A 20,784-nucleotide genomic window follows, 5' to 3' on the forward strand; every position below is an offset into this window, starting at 1 on the left:
GGGATGAAAATTATGCCCTGGGACTTAGGGGCACGATGGCGCACTTGGATATCTAGCTTACCTTCATTGTCACATGTCCCTAGATGGATAGCTACAGCTCATGGAAGAGACTCTCAGCTGCCCGTATTCTGTGACGCCTCGTAAAAGGCATATGGAGCAGCTTTGTACATTCGTACTGTCTTAGATGATGACATCGTAACCCATTTAGCCTGCAGCAAGAACAGACTTGCTCCTATTAAGAAGGTGACCTTGCCTCGACACGAACTCTAGCGGCAGTAATTGGGACCAGACTATTGTGTTACTTTTGCCTCGCACCAAACTTTAAAATTGCCCATGCGATATTGTGGACGGATTCTACAATAACACTAAGTTGGATTAGCTGTGATCCTAACAGATGGAAAACCCCCACGCAATGGGAACACTGATCAGCACCAGACAATTCTGTTGACCACCTCTCACGTGGACTCCTCGGCTACCAAATGAATTCTCTGGATATTTGGTGGCATGGGCCGCCTTGGCTTACACGCTCTCCTGAATGCTGGCCAAACGATACTTCAACGATGGTACGACTTCCTCCCGAAGAAAAGAGGAATAAAACTCAGAGCCAAGTCTTGACGATATCTACGCCAACCAGCCTTCAGGACTTATTTAAATTCAGCTCATACTGGAAGCTCATTGGTACAGCATGGACTCTCCGATTCCTACACAACATTCGTTAGAAGAATAAATCTTCAGGACAACTTACAGCCACAGAATTATCAACTGCCAAAATGTTTTGGATACGAGTGGGCCAGAGAGATTCCTTCCTCAGCGAATTAAATTCACTTCAGAATAACTTACCATTGCGAAAAGAGTCAAAATTCGCACCACACAATCCTTTCGTGGGAGGTGGACTGGTACGTCTAGGATGCCGACTGCAGTGCACTAGCCTAAATAGGGAACAAAACCATCCTGTATTGCTTGACGGTTCCCACCACTTCACAGAATTGGTTATTCGAGAGACACACATCACTTTGGTAATTGCTGTACTATCTGAACTGCGAACCGAATATTGGATCCTTAGAGCTCGTCAGGCCATCAAATGAATCCTACACTCATGCCTCTCATGCAAGATCTTGAAGAATCCACGAGGGCAACAGATCGAAGCACCGTAGCCACCTGAACGAGTTTCGCCTACCAAACCATTTGCTGTAACCGGAATAGACTTTGCTGGCCCACTATTCATCAAAGTGGGGAAAGAAACGAACAAGTCATATATCACTCTCTTCACATGTGCTACCACACGAGCTGTACACCTCTAACTCTGTACAGACTTGCCAACAGACAAGTTTCTTATGGCACTTCAGCGATTCGCCGGAAGACGCTGACTACCCACATGATATATACAGATAACGCGAAAACATTCCACGCCACGAATATGGAACTAGCCCAACTTTGGAAGGCATTAACCACCACAAAAACGTATCAGTTCCTCGCCCACGACGGTATTACGTGGAAATTCATTGTCTCCCGGGCGGCTTGGTGGGGAGGATGGTGGGAAGGAATGGTGGGCACTATAAAGTGTTGCCTACGGAAGGTATTGGGACTCGCAAAGATCACTGAGGAACAACTGAACACCACCTTGATCAGTATCGAAGCCGCGGTGAACTCCAGGCCCATCACACCACGAGATGATTCTGATGTACTCACCGGAGAAAAACTTACAACTATTCCGACGGGACCAGAGCCTTCAGCGAATACCAATTTAACAAAGGAATTCCGACTGAGACAGAAACTCTGTGACAGTTTTTGGAACCGTTGGATTAAAGAATACCTATTGGAGCTCCCGAGCTACCATGAAGTTAAACGCCCATCGGGACGAGTCATCCCCTTTCGCCCTGGCCACATCGTGCTGATCCAAGAGGACCTTCCTGCGCGACGTATGTGGAAGAAGGCAAGGATAGAAAAGGAAGTACCAGGAAGAGACGGCAGGGTAAGAACGATAATACTCTGGACGCCAGAAGGTCACATCATTAGTCGTCCTGTGCAGCTGGCTGTACCTTTGGAGGTCGACCAGGGTGGGGAGGATGTCACGGAGTGATGTACTTCAGGCGAGTGAGAGGCTGTTTGTTTACACTTAGGACAACGTATCTTTGACTTGTTGTATTGTATATTCTGTGACTATGTAATAAAGTGTTGTTAGACTCCTAATCGCTGCTCTACTGTGATTCACAACATAAGAACATCTGTTTTACAACAGTCTCTGTCTTCTTTTAAAAATAGCTGTATAACGTGGAATGTCACATTATGAACGGATCTGCTAAGTACATATCTATCAAGTCCATGATCAACTATTCCTCTGAACCCAAGCCATAGTTCTTCAATGTTTCGAATGCGTCCTTGAGACCTAACCACATAACTTCTTTATCTAGTCTTTTAACACATAAATCTCTCTGAATGTTTCATATGCCTTTGTGCTTTGGTAATCGTTGTTACTACGACTTCATCACGCTCACTGATACCATTTCAACCCGTACATCATGGGAATGGTCACTTCTAACTGTTGTATAGCGTATAGCGGTCTACCAGGCCAGGCTCGATTGTTGGCAGATTTCCAATGACCTCCTCCACTCCGTCCCCCAGCTTCATTCTGACGTCATAATTAAATATGGTGGAACTATGCCTACTGTCTAATTTTAAAATAGTTGGTTATTCAGTAATTCAATATGGTGGAACTACCCCAGCTATTCTGAGTTCAAAATGGTGAGATGATCAAAAATTAAGTAACGTTGGGACCATATAGATCGTACTGATAAGAAGCTATTTTCTATTATCAGGAATGCGATGGCATCTCTGTGCAACAAAGGAAAGCAATAAAGGATTGCTGTTTCTGGCACACAGTCAGTTCGATGTATGCTGCCAGAGACTGCTATTCAACTTCCATTGATGCTTATGAATGCACTGAAGTGATGTAATAGCTATCACTAAAGTGATAGCACACAAACATTTAGAGCTGTTTCTGATGAGGCACAGCGCCAGGCTAACACCATACACAGAAACGTTCAGAAAAGAAGTATTAAAGAGGTTGAAGTCACTCATTACAACACATAAGTCAGTCACTATAACACAAACTGGATAGATTCGGCAGAGTGCTACGAAATCAACTCAATACAAATCAACTTTTTTCCAAATAAACTAATCTGTTAAAAAATGACCTATGTACATCGCAGACTCACAAAATGCATCGTTGCAGTAGTGGAAGAAAATTTTGCTTCAAAACTATGATTTAAACTGAAGGGAAGTTTGTTAATTTCACTAAACTAAAGAGGTAAAGTGGTGGATTGAATAACGAAACTCGAAGATGATAATCGCCATCCTCTTAAATCACAACCCAGCTAGCAAAAAGCATATGTCTTCATAAACGTCTGTAAAGATAAGTGGGATAAATGATGCTATCTGAAAGGGAGTGGTAGATCGTTGTCTACCTTATAGCAAGTACAACCATAAAAATCAGTCCAGTATCTTATATAAATAATATATTGCAGGTTTTCCTTTTCTAGTATAACATGTACCTGAATTTTTTTTTTTTTTTTTTCATAGCTGTTGGCACAGTCGCTGATAGACCTAGGGGTTTTCTGACTCAAATGTGACATGTCACATTCTCCATCATCCCACAACGTTTGCATCACCACCAGAGAAAAACTCTGTTTAATGTGCGACATATGGCACTGTCACCAGTTGGTGGTCTTCTGAAGATTTGCGTGTATTTAATTATGAGTAACGCAGTCACTGTAAGAAAATTATGACAAATGCAATCACTGTAGAAGTTTCCAAAGTTCCTTCAGTCTCTACAGCCCACATCATTTTCTAATGCATTGACAGGTGCAACGTGGCTGTGTAATTTAGCCCATCCATATCATAGTTTAAACAGTTCTCTTTTTATATGGTTAAGACTATCATCAGTGTGGAGTGGATACTATAGATGTAACTTGATGTCCTACTGTGTATTGTTTATATGTAGAAATTACTTTAATTCTTACTGCGACGATTATTGTTAATATTCCAGCACATTGAATACATTAATGTCAAAAACATATTGCATTTTATACTTTAAACCGTCAAAAATGCGTGTATTTATTTATTTATATTTTATTTAAATGTCAAGTTCCGTAGGACCAAATTGAGGAGCAAATGACCAAGGTCATGGAACGTGTCAGTACATGAACTTACAATATAAAAAGTAATAACAGATAAAAATAAATGCTCATGAACATGAAAGAAACCAAATGCTACAAGCAATACAATGAAAATCAGCTTAATTTTTCAAGGAACTCCATGACAGAATAGAAGGAGTGACCCATGAGGAAACTCTTCAGTTTTGATTTGAAAGCGCGTGGATTACTGCTAAGATTTTTCAGTTCGAGTGACAGCTTATTGAAAATTAATGCAGCAGTATACTGCACACCTTTTTGCACAAGAGTTAAGGAAGTCCGATCCAAATGGAGGTTTGATTTCTGCCGAGTATTAACCGAGTGAATGGTGCTTATTGTTGGAAATAAACCAATATTGGTAACACGAAACGACATTAAGGAATACAGATATTGCGAGGCCAATGTCAAAATACCCAGACTCGTGAAAAGAGGTCGACAAGAGGTTCGTGAACTCACACCACTTATTGCACAAACCGCCGGTTTCTGAACTAAAAGTATCCTTCTAGAAAGGCAAGAGTTACCCCAAAACATAACACCATACGACGTAATGAAAATAAGCAAAGTAGACTAACTTACATGTCGAAATATCACTCACATTCGATACCGTTCGAATAGTGAAAATGGCAATATTAAGTCTTTGAACGAGATCCTGAACGTGGGCTTTCCATGACAGCTTACTATCTATCTGAACACCTAGGAATTTGAACTGTTCAGTTTCACTAATCTTATGGTCGTTCTGTGAGATTAAAACGTCAGGTTTGTTGAATTGTATGTTAGTAACTGCAAAAACTGAGTCTTACTGTGATTTAACGTTAGTTTATTTTCTACAAGCCATGAACTGACGTCATGTACTGCTCTACTTGAAACCGAGTCAATGTTGCACAGAACATCCTTTACTACCAAGCTAGTGTCATCAGCAAACAGAAATATTTTAGAGTTACTCATAATACTAGAGGGCATATCATTTATATAAATAAGGAACAGTAGCGGCCCCAACACTGAGCCCTGGGGCACCCCCCACTTGACAGTACCCCACTCAGATCCCACATCACAGCCGTTATCAACATTGTAAATAATGACCTTTTGCTGCCTGTTGCTAAAGTAAGAGGTGAACCAATTGTGAGCTACTCCCCTTATTCCGTAATGGTCCAAGTTCCGGAGCAATATTTTGTGATCAACACAGTCAAATGCCTTTGTTAAATCAAAAAATACTCCAAGCGTTCGAAACTTTTTGTTTAGCCCATCCAGTACCTCACAGAGAAAAGAGAATATAGCGTTTTCAGTTGTCAAACGACTTCTAAAGCCGAACTGAACATTTGATAGCAAATCGTGTGATATAAATGATCAATTAACCTTACATACACAGCCTTTTCGATAACTTTTGCCAACACTGATGGCATAGAAATAGGTCTAAAATTATTTACATTATTCTTTTCTCCCTTTTTATAAAGCGGCTTTACTACTGAGTACCTTAATCGCTCAGGAAACTGACCATTCCTAAAGGAAAAATTACAAATATGGCTAAATACAGGGCTAACATGTGCAACACAGTACTTTAATATTCTACTAGACACTCCATCATAACCATGAGAGTCCTTAGTCTTCAGTGATTTGATTATTGTCTCAATCTCCCTCTTGTCTGTATCACAGAGGAGTATTTCAGATGTCAATCTCGGAAAGGCATTTGCTAAGAAATTTATATGATTTCCTGTAGATACTACATTTTTGTTTAATTCACCAGAAATGCTTAGTGTAATTGCACACATTTCTGTGGGTGACTGAGTACATGTGCTGATCAACATTACATCAGTATTTTCATCAATTTCAGATAAATCATTACAGATATTTTAAGTTATGTGTTATGAGTTTGGTTAGTACCTCCAAATACACGTGGTAAGAGCAAGCCCTTTTTCCCTGAGCAGCAGGTCAGATGCTGAAGTCTGAATGCATGGATGTAGAACGGTTGGTCTGTACTGACAATTATAGTCCACTTATAGGAGACAATGTAAGGTCATAAGGTTTTCGACCTGGTTGTGCAAAAGCTGTTCCAAGCAAAGAGAAAGCAACCAACACACTGATGTGTGTAAATATGAAGGCACCACAATTAAAAATATATTCACTTATACCCCCTAGACCTTGAATATTATAGTGGATACTGCAGGTTTTTGGATTTTGTATAAATATGTCCGCAGGCAGTATTGTGAAGCTCATTTTCCCTGCTAGTCTTTCCTTATAGCTGAAGAAGCTTTACAGTTAATTAATTTTATTGACATAGGTCACCCCCCCCCCCCAAGAACCATAGTCCTTGTCGGTGTTGGGTGTTTTGCATGCCACTAGGATGCATCTTACAAATTTTATGAAATGCATGCAGTAGTGTTGCATTAATATTCTTTTATTATTACCACCAGCGTTGATGTATACCGTCTTCTCTTTGGCCTTATCAACCAAAAGAGAGCAAAACCAACTATAGAAATGTTTGAATATACATCATTTGGTTAATGGCTGTGTACAAAGTAATACTTACAAAAAGGTTATTGTTAGTCACTTGTCGCTACAATTCCTGTCATCAAAAACTTCATACTATATAGAAAGTCCACACAGCAATGCATATATGGAAATGAAATAAATGCTTTATAATAGAATACGGTCTAACCCATTACAATAGAAAATGATAACTGATCATCATATAGGAAGCACATGGACAAAGTAGATTTCAAAGATAATTGAACAAGCAGTCACTCGGTACCAGAATAATAAACGAATAACCTAGGGAGACAGTGAAAAGCTGGCCGATCTGAGCGAGCAGTTATAGGCGAGACAGACTGGAACCGTGCGACCGCTATGGTCGCAAGTTCGCATCCTGCCTCGAGCATGGGTGTGTGTGATGTCCTTAGGTTATTTAGGTTTAAGTAGTTCTAAGTTATAGTGGACTGATGACCTCAGAAGTTAAGTCCCGTAGTGCTCAGAGCCATTTTAACCATTTTGAACCAAGCAGTGAACGAAACAGAAATGACACTCTAAAGACTTTACATAATCGACGCATCCGATATTCTTTTGCATATATAATTACAAAACGAGTCTGTTGTAAAACACATGAACCAACTCATTTGTAAAACAGAGGAACTGAAACAAAAATCGATTTAAACTATATTTCTTGAGAAATACAATTATAGAATCGTGACTGTTACTATGCTAATTCCAAGTCAGTAGCAAAACATGGAAATGTAATCGAACAGTAAATTTGTAACACATCTAGATTAAATGGAAGTATATTTTTCCACTGAGTGGAGATAAGTAAATCGCAAGTAAAGTATAATAATAACCACACATTTTGGGTGGGTGGAATTTCATACAAGTCTGCTTTGTGGACATATAGCATTCATTTCTATATCTGCTATTAAAAATTATCAACATATAAATCATCATTGCCAACTGGAAAAAAATGTCAAAAAGTAAAAACCAACATCATGAAAGCATGAGCTGAGAAGCATATATAAAAACCATGAGCATGATATTCAGATGTTTGATGTAAACCTGAGAATTAATCTTATTTTAACTGTATAGCAGGTACACTTTTTAGTGTTGCAGGAGCAGCTGCATGTTGCATTATGCATGCATTGATAGGAAGTGGCCTTTGATTTGTCATTTATGGCAGTAATTTACATTACATCATACAGTGGTTACAAATAGTATTTACCATAAACTTACCCTTAACAATAGTACCATACATGTTATAGATGCAAATTTGTCACATTGTGGTACTGTAAATGCATATGAACAAACACAGCATTTTTCACACAGTGTTGTTGTTTGAGAATTACTTTCAGAGACAAAACATTAGAAGAGTTGCATCTTACTACTGTGGAGCTGTACCACATCTACCTTTGTTCTTCATAGATTGCTCTAGTATGTGCACCTTTTGCACTTTGCAACAATGCACATATATGCTAATATGAGATGGTAAACTTGGTATAACAAATCTTTCGATAATATGTTGTTTTATGAGATGAAAAGAAAGGTCCTTTAGAAAAACTCAATACGGATGTTTCTAGTTCTTTTTATTTGCTTGAAATAACACCTGTCTATTCATACCAGTAACTTGCAGCAATATGTACCATATAGCCATTGTCCATCTTCTTGTCATTTGCGTTAGTGAATATTTATTGTACATCTGGTCGACAGTATCAACCACACCCTTTGTGCTATCATGAGCTAGTATAATGTGAGGTGTCTTAGTACTCTTATTTACTGATATTCAGTTGTGCATTTTGGAAATGAGTGCAACATATTTGTTATTCTTAGATAGATACGATACTATACTAATGTCTTTCTATACCCAAAAACTGACAGACTGATTTCTCTATTTTTATTGGACAAATACCCACATAATATTTGTTTTTTAATCCTTTCTTGAGGTTGGTGTACAAATGACTTCGTTCTGCAGCACAGATAGAGAACTAGTGGATAGCTAATATACCAGCTACCTTTTGTTACATCCATTTATGCCTTTTATCGCTTCAGTTAGTCTGCACACAATATCGAAAGGCTTACTAGAAACACAAAACTGACCTGATGTCTGCATGCCACAATACACTTCCAAAAATCCACTGCAGAATGATTTAGTGTCACACAGAGCAAATATACTGATGCCAAGTTTAGCTAGTTTGTTGTGAATGTATTGCATGAACCTGTAACGACCTCTGATTGCTTCTAGTTGTCAATAGTAAGAAATTCTCCAAGATTGTGAATATTCATACAGGTTTTCACAAATGCATCCAGAAAGCTCCTAATATCTTCTAAACGATCCTTTTCACGTCTCATATACCTAGTTTCCTTATTACCATATCTAACACACCTGAAAAGCAATAAATATCTCTTGCAACTATGTATGATCTCAAAACGATGATTCTCATTCTGTCATTTGACGAAAGTTCCAAAACATTTGTGGGGTTCCACCTTCGAGACCAATCAAATAAGGAATGCCTAATAGATTTCATTACGAACTCCTGACTTACCATCCATATCACTAGAATTATTTTCTTCCTGCCTTTTACTGGAAATGTATATGTTTGTATAACGCACCTATCATACCAACACTCATGGTTTACCTGAAAGATTGAGTTTCCTCTATAATGCATTCTGCTAAAGTGTTAAGGACTGGGAAGTTCTTGATAATATTCTTTGTTGGGACACATGATGTCTTTTCATGCATTTCTCTCTTAATCCATTCTGGTTTGTTTGTTGCTAGCAATAAATATGTCTTCTTCAGTATCAAAGGAAGAGCTTTCATCACATTCAGTTTCAGGGTAACTATCATGATTGCTGGGTAATATTACTCCCTCTCTCTATCTGTGTAGCCATACAAGTGATAGTGTTGACATTTTGCAATAATACTTACTTGAGCAGGCAAGTGGGATATACAGTACGCCACTGCCACAGTTTCAGGAATAACTTCTCGTTGCCTGGGACGAGTTGATGCTGTAGTCACTCTGATATAACTAACCATAAGCTAAACAATGACTACAAAGGTGTCAACAATTATATGCCTATAAGGCTTGGCATTTTTCCCACAAAGGGAAAAGGCGAGTCTGGTGTATAAAATATACCAGCGCTCCTGCTCTAGGTTTAAGGGGAACTAGTTACAGTATGTAATCTCCAGGCGTGTAGAAATAGATAATTTAATGTAACAGCTAATGCAGAATAGGTACATCCTTACTGTGTGACATGTACACAATTGTCATTCCTCATACTACAAACTTTTGATGCTTTGACATTGATGTCTTTAGGTCATACAACTGATACTTTGTTCATTATTTGTTTCTTTCGTCAAGGCATGTTTTGTATCCCATTGATGGTTACTGAATACAATTCTATAGATTGTTCTATGGCTTACAACTGTCATGTTTACAGAAAGATATCTCAGGGTTTTTTTGTAACTGTGCTGACTGGCACATAACATGTGATAAGACATTAGTACTTATTATGTAATAGCTGTTACATAAGACAGGCATTTTCACATACAATTACCTATTTCTCATTGTTTGGAAAGGACATAATATAATTAGTTTTCCTTAACATAAATATATTTCTCCAACATTTGAACCACTTGCTCATGGTTTTATGTTTCTTAGCTCATACCCACATGATGCTACTTACTACTTTTTGACATATTTTGTCAGCTGGTTCTGGTGCTTCATATATGGTTAATTTTTGTAAGTTGATATGTAAATAAATAGTATATGTCCACAAAGTTCCAACCTGCCTTAATATATGTTTATTGTTACACTTTACTTGCCATTTAGATATCTTTACTTGGTGGAACCTACTTACTTACTCACTTCCACTTAACTTGGATATGTTATAAATTTTCTGTTTCATTTCCGTTGTTTAATTTACAAATGACTTGATTTGTATGTTTCACAATTTACTTTGAAGTATCATAGTAGCAACAGGTATTCTGCAATATATGCCAAAGAATGTGGATTAAATCGATAATGTGAAGTAACTGATTCACATCTCTATTTCGTTGACTGCCTTGTTCAGTCATCTTTAGTATCTAATTGTTTAACTGTTTATTATTTGATTGCTGTTATTACCTGTTGCTATTATTGCTCACAGTCTTTTCTGTGATAAAGTACTTACTGACTTTCTATATATGCACAGTTGTGAATGGTTTATATGTAATATGTGGTTTTTCATACCAGAAAGTGTAATGACACATAGCAATATTAACGTTTTACATGAGAAGCACATTATGTACAGCCACTAACCAAACATTGTGTGTATTTATTCATCTACTCATACAGCTGGCTTTGCTTTCTTTTGGTTGATACAGATACCAAGAAGAGGCTCTACCAGAGCAACCTACTACAACAATATGAATGTGTTAATTCAATTCTGTGTCATGCATATCATTAAATAGATTATTGCTCTTTGATATTAGCTACAAATAGAATTTGCTTTATGAAAGTGATATCTGTACTATAAATGCACACACATTGGAAGGGTATCTGTGGAAAGATTAGATGACCATTTGGTTGCTGCTTTTTCAGTACCTGCTGGGGCATCAGTCTGTTCTGGCCTTGTAACATTAGCTTACATCGCATTGTCGTTATCCTGGACAGTAAAAGAAAGTAAAACAACAGTCACTATATTTCTTTTGGACAGAACTTCTACTGTATGGGCTGGAGAGCTGAATCAGACCAATCTTCAGATTGAAGACTACACGTAGTGATTCTAACCAGTGCTTACGCAGCAGATTCCATGGTTACAAATATATAGTTACAAATCTGTATTCTATCACATCATAAGAAATGACCCTTAATAGTGATGGTAACCAACTATCTGATTATGTATTTCTCGGTATGGAATTTCTTAAGCAATAATTTTCGTAATTAAAAAACATGGTTCATAGTATATAATACCTAAACTGCTACTTTTTGTGGTTCATTGTGTATATGCTTGTCCTACTCTGTGCTAGGACAGCTTAACTGGCTGCAGAAAACAGACAAAGTTAAACTTCAGGGCGACACATAAAATGCACTAACTCATGAGGTCTGTGAAAGATGACATAGGACTCAGATTTCCCTACATGTGTTACACTACTTGTGAGAGTTGTTGCTACTACTTTGGGTAGACAGAGCACGTTGTAGAACAACACGGGAAAGAATACGAACAGGATTTGGACATAGAATATATAGTGAACATGGATACAGAAATAGATACACCACAATTCTATCACCACATGGCCGGAGGGATGGCACAATGAATGCACCGACTGGAATCCATTCTCCGTAAGGACGAAAATATTGAGTTCACTACAGTACCTGACCCTTACGGCAGTGAAACAAGCATGATGAAGAAATGACGTATGTATTGCTTAACTTGGTAATGGATTGGGGGCTGCGATAAAATAGCTGGCAGAACGGCTATATGAGTACGACGTTGCCCAAAGCAATAGCTGTCAAGCAGTTATATGCCAAACCTGACGGGACTGCAGTTACCAAATGTGGCTGGATGCTTGTAAGGGTTTTAGTAATTCACAGATTGGAACATGTTCGCCGGTACTCACTCTGTTGGATAGGGCTTTGATCCTCCTCGCTAGTGGGCGGTAGACGCTTGATGTGATCGACAAGTATGGCTTCGCTCAAGTCGCCCAGCTCGGAGGTGGCTAGCGACGTAACGGACGCGAAGCGCCTCGGCTTTCCAGCCTTGGTCGGCTGCTCATCTGCCCCAGCGCCATCCCCCTTGAGCGGCTTCAGCTCACTGGCGACGGGTCGGCGCTCGGCGTGCCATTCCAGCGGGTGGAACAGGAGGCTGCCCGCTGGTCCGTGCATGGCCACACCTCCTAGAATGAGCATGGCGCCGCTGAAGCCGTAGTTCTCCAGCAGGAAACGCACCAGGTGTGGCATCGCCATTTGACCCAGGTTGCCGCCCGCCATGGACATGCCGACAGCGCGCCCTCGTGCCTTCAAGAAGTACGATTTGACTGCAATGAAGCCAGAGGGCGAGACTAGCCCACTGCCCAGACCTGTCCAAAGTGAGATGAGGATAAGTCACACTGAACTATAAGTGTCTTCAACATATAATCACCACGCATCCGGAGATGGAAGTAATCATCATCGTTTCGTATTAGTTTCTACGAAACTTTTATTATAAAGCTGCACTAGAAAGACAGTTACGAAGTTCTTAGGATTAAACACTAACAGTTAGGTTAACTAGTCATGGTACATTTTCAGTTACTCGCAAGGAGGTGTGTGAAATCTTATGAGACTTAACTGCTAAAGTCATCAGTCCCTAAGCTTGCACACTACTTAACCTAAATTATCCTACGGACAAACACACACACCCATGCCCGAGGGAGGACTCGAACCTCCGCCGGGACCAGCCGCACAGTCCATGACTGCAGCGCCCTACGCCGCTCGGCTAATCCCGCGCTGCCCTTGCAAGTTGAAAGGTGGACAAATGCAGCAGACTAGCGTAGAGAATGAGGGACTTTATCGCTAAAAATGTCTACTGCTGTCAGCCACAGGCTTTAATTTAATGAATAACATTCTGAGAATGTACGCCTGGAGCACAGCATTGTACAGAATTGAACCAGTGACTGTCAGAAAACAGAAACGAAGAAATTTGAAACATTTAAGATGTGGTGTCTCAGAAGGACGTAAATATTTAGGTGGACTGATTGGTCGTGGAATGAGGAATCCCAATGCAAAATTTACGAGGTAAAAATCATGTAGGAAACTTGACTAATCAAAGGGATGTGATGAGTAGACGTCTCTTTGGATCCCAGGAGTAACGTCTAATGTCTCAGTGGGAGCTACAGATAAAAAAAAGTTACGGAAAAGCCAGTGACTGGAATGTATCCAACACATAACTAAGGACATTGTGTGCTATTCTTAGTGACTGACATAAGACAGTATCAGGCCATATCAGACAATTCAGAGGACTGATGAAGTCCGCAACCGATGGAAAGAAAAGATTAATAAATTTGCAGACAGCCACCTGTACAAATACAGCACCTAATATCTTCTGTACAATGACCCAAGCACCAATAGTAACACCAATAGATCAGTTGAGTCTGGATCCGACGCATGAACATACCCTTAATGACATAAATAATATGTATCAATGCGACTCAAATCACTCGATCTGTGAGATCGCGTAATTACCGTCAGCCGATGGACCCTTTAAGAAAGTATTATGAAATGTCTCAGGAGCAATGGCGTGTTCTCAAATACACGGGTGTGCTATAGATGAAGCAACAGATAATCATTATTGAACAATACATTCCTGTCTCGTTGGCTTGTGACAGCAGATGGCAGACATTCCAGGAACTCCATTTCATCACATGTTAACAACTCTTACACACAACAATCTTCCTCTGTCTGAATGATGATCTATTGGCAAGTTAGTTGCCTCTTCGGTCTTGAAGTTTGTACCAAATATACCACGACTCACCTTTTCAAGGAGGCTTTTCCCACGCTGCGAAAGACATGCCTGTGTTACTGCGCCCATGAAAATATTGCTGCCTTCTGACGCATTGTGGCTAAAGGTGCAATTGCTAGGCGACTACTAGTGTACTCCGTAGGCTCTAGAGCTAAAATAGGCTACCAAAAATATTACCAGAATGAGTAAAAATAGCGAAGTGCGGTTTTCACGAACTCATATCTCTCACTGTGTCGAATTCTCCGACATACACAAACAGATAAGAAATTAGCTCCATATACTCGCTACCAACTCGCCATAGGCTCCTATGACGTAATTTCCCAGCTCACAATCTCAGTATGCAAGATAACTCAAGTCGCTAGTCTCCATCACTGCCTCTGTAACAGTTATCTCGCCTCTTGAGTCTTGCTGGGCACAAGAGAACACCACCAGCGTAGAAAGGAGAGGGAGTACACAAACTCGCTAACATACCAAAGGATTCTCAGCATTGTAGCCACATTTGCAACAGCTGGACACAACAGTTATTATATACCAGTCCAATTACGTATTGAACACACAGGAAGATGGGATTAAACACTAACGATTCATACAAAACTTCTATGTCATGGGATAACGATATGGACAAATACAGATGGCGGTACTCAAGATGTAAGACGGTAGTGCAGTAGTGGAACTGTCATTTGTACTGGGGTGATGCATGTGAAAAGGTTTCCGATACGATTGCGGGCACAGAGCAGGTATTAACTGAGTTGGAATGGTATTTGGAGCTAGCTCGTGGGACATTCCATTTTGGAAATTGTTAGGTAATTCAGTATTCAGAGATACACAGTGTCAAGAGTGTGTCTAGGTTAACAAATTTCAGGCATTACTTCTCACCATGGACAATGGTGCTAACATTCAAACAACTCTGTTAAATAACGGCAGAAATCAATGTGGAACGTACCACGAATGTGTTCTTTCGGACAATGGAGTGAAATTTGGCGATGATGTCCTATGGCAGCAGACCACCGACCCACTAACAGCGTGACATCACCTGTTGCGTCTCTATTGGGCTCGTGATCATATCTGTTCGAGAGATGGCCTTGCGTGCCATTTCATTTCGCAGCAGGACTTTGTCATCCGTGACACCCTTACAGCACAGCGGCAAGTCGACAATATTCTGTGTCCCGTTCTGTTGCCCTTCATGGCAAGCTATCCTGGGCTTAAATTTCAGAAAGGTAATGACCGGACACCCCTGGCGAGACGTTCTATTGCTTGTCTTCGTGCTTGTCGAGCCCTATCTTAGCCAGGAAATGTGCTGAATCTCTCCTCAATTGCGAACGTTTAGAGAATTATTGGCAATGCCCTCCAACCAGCTCGGAATTGCGACGATCTAGCGCGTCCAATGGACAGAATTTGGCATGATATCCCTCAGGAGGACATCCAATAACTCTATCAATCAATGGCCAGCCGAATAACTGCTTGCATAATGATCAGAGAAAGACCAAGACGTTATTAATTTGCTGAGTTTGTGAAACTTTTTCACTTGAATATATCATCCAGTTATTCTGAAATTGTAATTATATGTTCGCCTGTATATCACATCTATCGATTCCCACACCGTTCAGACACTTCCTTCGTTATGCGTCGCATCCTTTATTTTCCTTCTTTCCTTTCCTTTTGTGTATCTGAGAGTGTATTACATACATGTGCACAGATACTCATAGATAATGAGCACACGGTTGTACACTACACAGACCTTTCTCTTCTTTTTGTCGTAGAGGTGGTATGAATAAAAATCAGGAATGATAGCACACAGGCACAACAGTTCTACCAGGAGAACTAAAGCTGACCTGAAGACCTTAAGTTACATTAATATCCGTGAAAATCCCAACGCCAACACGTGAATGAAAAAAACATGGCAGAAATAAGGTAGATTTTAAGAATCCGCCAGATCACATGACGCTGGTGATGGACAACAACCAGTTCGGCTGAATGTAAGGAATACTGACAACGCTACAAAAGTTCATTCACTACAAATGGTATTCTATTGTGTCCTCATTTGTCGTTCTACTGTGCCACTGCACTCGATCGCACACTGCTGCTTCAACACAAATTTCTCTGATGGTTCAAATGAGAGATAATGTAGTAGTCTCTCCACAGTTGGGTTTTGGAACCAAACAGCTAAAACATCGAAATATTCTGCCAGACAGAAACTGTATGCTCGACCGGGAATCATAGCCAAGACCTTTGCGTTTTGGAGACAAATTCTACCAGGCACGCCTTATGTCCAGCCCTCACAGGTTCACTTACGCCAGTACCTGTCTCCTACCTTCATATAGCCTGGAGCCACCTGATTTCATGTCATACTAAGGTAATCAATACTAACGCAAAGATATGTAAACCGTAATCTCAGTTATAGTACCTTCTGAGCTTGGAAAGCTGAAAATCTACAGACTCATGTCACTCTGAGACACTCTAATCACTACCAAGAACGTGGTAATAAAAAGCGAATCATGGCGTGGAAGTGCAGCTTCGATCAGCAAGGATAAAAATATAGTAACGGGTTCTGCGGATCACAGTTCACCCTGTTTCCAACAGCAGCTGGGGCAAATGAACTGCAGACAACCAGAATAAGGGGTTGGCTGTGTAATGGTGAGGGCAAGAGGTTAATGGTATGGGATCGGTTGAATTAGGGTACTGCAGCAATTGTATGGAGATAGTCATCCACAGGTATGTAATTGTTTATGCAGATAGAAGACGTTGCTATTTAATTTCAGTTTGATTGTGTTGGCTGCCAGTAATCTTTAATTACACTCCTGGAAATGAAAAAAAGAACACATTGACACCGGTGTGTCAGACCCACCATACTTGCTCCGGACACTGCGAGAGGGCTGTACAAGCAATGATCACACGTACGGCACAGCTGACACACCAGGAACCGCGGTGTTGGCCGTCGAATGGCGCTAGCTGCGCAGCATTTGTGCACCGCCGTCGTCAGTGTCAGCCAGTTTGCCGTGGCATACGGAGCTCCATCGCAGTCTTTAACACTGGTAGCATGCCGCGACAGCGTGGACGTGAACCGTATGTGCAGTTGACAGACTTTGAGCGAGGGCATATAGTGGGCATGCTGGAGGCCGGGTGGACGTACCGCCGAATTGCTCAACACGTGGGGCGTGAGGTCTCCACAGTACATCGATGTTGTCGCCAGTGGTCGGCGGAAGGTGCACGTGCCCGTCGACCTGGGACCGGACCGCAGCGATGCACGGATGCACGCCAAGACCGTAAGATATTACGCAGTGCCGTAGGGGACCGCACCGCCACTTCCCAGCAAATTAGGGACACTGTTGCTCCTGGGGTATCGGCGAGGACCATTCGCAACCGTCTCCATGAAGCTGGGCTACGGTCCCGCACACCGTTAGGCCGTCTTCCGCTCACGCCCCAACATCGTGCAGCCCGCCTCCAGTGGTGTCGCGGCAGGCGTGAATGGAGGGACGAATGGAGACGTGTCGTCTTAAGCGATGAGAGTCGCTTCTGCCTTGGTGCCAATGATGGTCGTATGCGTGTTTGGCGCCGTGCAGGTGAGCGCCACAATCAGGACTGCATACGACCGAGGCACACAGGGCCAACACCCGGCATCATGGTGTGGGGAGCGATCTCCTACACTGGCCGTACACCTCTGGTGATCGTCGAGGGGACACTGAATAGTGCACGGTACATCCAAACCGTCATCGAACCCATCGTTCTACCATTCCTAGACCGGCAAGGGAACTTGCTGTTCCAACAGGACAATGCACGTCCGCATGTATCCCGTGCCACCCAACGTGCTCTAGAAGGTGTAAGTCAACTACCCTGGCCAGCAAGATCTCCGGATCTGTCCCCCATTGAGCATGTTTGGGACTGAATGAAGCGTCGTCTCACGCGGTCTGCACGTCCAGCACGAACGCTGGTCCAACTGAGGCGCCAGGTGGAAATGGCAGGGCAAGCCGTTCCACAGGACTACATCCAGCATCTGTACGATCGTCTCCATGGGAGAATAGCAGCCTGCATTGCTGCGAAAGGTGGATATACACTGTACTAGTGCCGACATTGTGCATGCTCTGTTGCCTGTGTCTATGTGCCTGTGGTTCTGTCACTGTGAACATGTGATGTATCTGACCCCAGGAATGTGTCAATAAAGTTTCCCCTTCCTGGGACAATGAATTCACGGTGTTCTTATTTCAATTTCCAGGAGTGTATGTTCTGTGTAGGCAGACTTCCAGTGAAACAATGATACTGGTGTCGACTGCTACATGGCTAATTGCATCATCCGGTATGTAATAAGTTTCTCAGGAATAACGTGGTCTTGTAAACACGTACTATGGAATCTCACACTGGTAATATACGGCAGTAGTTTCCCTTTCACTGCTGTAGACATATGTACACATTCTGCTACACCATTCACAAGGTACTGTGGTGTGTATACGCGCCCCGCTTGGGATTACCTACAGTACTGTGGACATCAGTACTATGGCTTGCGTGCCTTAGCGATACAGATAGCCGCACCGTAGGTGTAACCACATCGGAGGGGTATCTGTTGAGAGGCCAGACAAACGTGTGGTTCCTGAAGAGGGGCAGCAGCCTTTTCAGTAGTTGCAGGAGCAACAGTCTGGATGATTGACTGATCTGACCTTGTAACAATAACCAAAACGGCCTTGCTGTGCTGGTAATGCGAACGGCTAAGAGCAAGGGGAAACAGCGGCCGTAATATTTCCCTAGGGCATGCAGCTTTACTGTATGGATAAATGATGATGGCGTCCTCTTGGGTAAACCATTCCGGAGGTAAAATAGTCCCCCATTCGGATCTCCGGGCGGGGACTACTCAAGAGGACGTCGTTATCAGGAGAAAGAAAACTGGCGTTCTACGGATCGGAGCGTGGATTGTCAGATCCCATAATCGGGCAGGTAGCTTAGAAAAAAAGGGAAATGGATAGGTGAAAGTTGGATATAGTGGGAATTAGTGAAGTTCGGTGGCAGGAGGAACAAGGCCTTCGGTCAGGTGAATACAGGGTTATAAATACAAAATCCAATAGGGGTAATGCAAGAGTAGGTTTAATAATGAATAAAACAAAAGGAATGCGGGTAAGCTACTACAAACAGCGCAGCGACCGCATTGTTGTGGCCAAGATAGACAAGAAGCCCACACCTACAACAGTAGTATAAGTCCATAAGCCAACTAGCTCTGCAGATGACGAAGAAATTGAAGAAATGTATTACGAGATAAAAGAAATTATTCAGGTAGTGAAGGGAGACGAAAATTTAATAGTCATGGGTGACTGGAATTCGATAGTAGGAAAAGGAAGAGAAGGAAAAGTAGTAGGTGAATACGTATTGGGGGTAAGAAGTGAAAGAGGAAGCCGCCTGGTGGAATTTTGCACAGAGCACAACTTAATCGTAACTAATACTTGGTTCAAGAATCATAAAAGGAGGTTGTATAGGTGGAAGAAGCCTGGAGATACTGCCAGTTTTCAGATTGATTATACAATGGTAAGACAGAGATTTAGGAACCGGATTTTAAATTGTAAGACATTTCCAGGGGCAGATGTGTACTCTGAGCACAATCTATTGGTTATTAACTGTAGATTAAAACTGAAGAAACTGCAAAAAAGTGGGAATTTAAGGAGATGGGACCTGGATAAACTGACTAAACCAGAGGTTGTACATAGTTTCAGGGAGAGCATAAGGGAACAATTGACTCGAATGGGGGAAAGAAATACAGTAGATCAAGAATGGGTAGCTTTGAGGGATGAAGTAGTCAATGCAGCAGAGGATCAAGTAGGTCAAAAGACGAGGACTAGTAGAAATCCTTGGGTGACAGAAGTAATGGAATTTAATTGACGAAAACAGAAAGTATAAAAATGCAGTAAATGAAGCAGGCAAAAATGAATGGAATCATCTCAAAAATTTGATCTACAGGAAGTGCAAAATGGCTAAGCAGGCATGGCTAGAGGACAAATGTAAGAATGTAGAGGCTTGTCTCACTAGGGGTAAGATAGACACTGCCTACAGGAAAATTAAAGAGACCTTAGGAGAGAAGAGAACCACTTGTACGAATATCAAGAGCTCAGATGGGAACCCAGTTCTAAGCAAAGAAGGGAAGGCAGAAATGTGGAAGGAGTATATAGAGCTTCTAAACAGGGGCGATATTCTTGAGGACATTATTATGGAAATGGAAGAGGATGAAGATGAAGATGAAATGGGAGATATGATACTGCGTGAAGAGTTTGACAGAGCACTGAAAGACTTGAGTCGAAACAAGGCCCCCGGAGTAGACAACATTCAATTAGAACTACTGACGGCCTTGGGAGAGCCAGTCCTGACAAAATTCTACCATCTGGTGAGCAAGATGTATGAGACAGGCGAAATACCCTCTGGCTTCAAGAACAATATTATAATTCCAATCCCAAAGAAAGCAGGTGTTGACAGATGTGAAAATTTCCGAACTATCAGTTTCATAAGTCACAGGTGCAAAATATTAAAGCGAATTCTTTACAGACGAATGGAAAAACTGAAAGAAGCCGACCTTGGGGAAGATCAGTTCGTATTCCGTAAAAATATTGGAACACGTGAGGCAATACTATCCCCACGACTTATCTTAGAACAAAGATTAAGGAAAGGAAAACTTACG

At 41.4% G+C, this 20,784-nt stretch overlaps 1 protein-coding gene across 1 annotated transcript in view; it reads right to left on the minus strand.

Annotated features, from left to right (window-relative positions):
- LOC126273266 (monocarboxylate transporter 1-like) overlaps nt 1-20,784 on the minus strand; it is a 59,774-nt gene that overhangs the window by 20,512 nt on the left and 18,478 nt on the right. The window contains exon 3 of the mRNA XM_049976810.1: nt 12,262-12,720. Within this exon, the coding sequence (XP_049832767.1) occupies nt 12,262-12,720 (459 nt within the window). The remainder of the gene's footprint in view (nt 1-12,261; nt 12,721-20,784) is intronic.

Source organism: Schistocerca gregaria, chromosome 5 (genome assembly GCF_023897955.1).
Source record: "Schistocerca gregaria isolate iqSchGreg1 chromosome 5, iqSchGreg1.2, whole genome shotgun sequence".
In the NCBI taxonomy this organism is placed as follows: domain Eukaryota; kingdom Metazoa; phylum Arthropoda; class Insecta; order Orthoptera; family Acrididae; genus Schistocerca; species Schistocerca gregaria.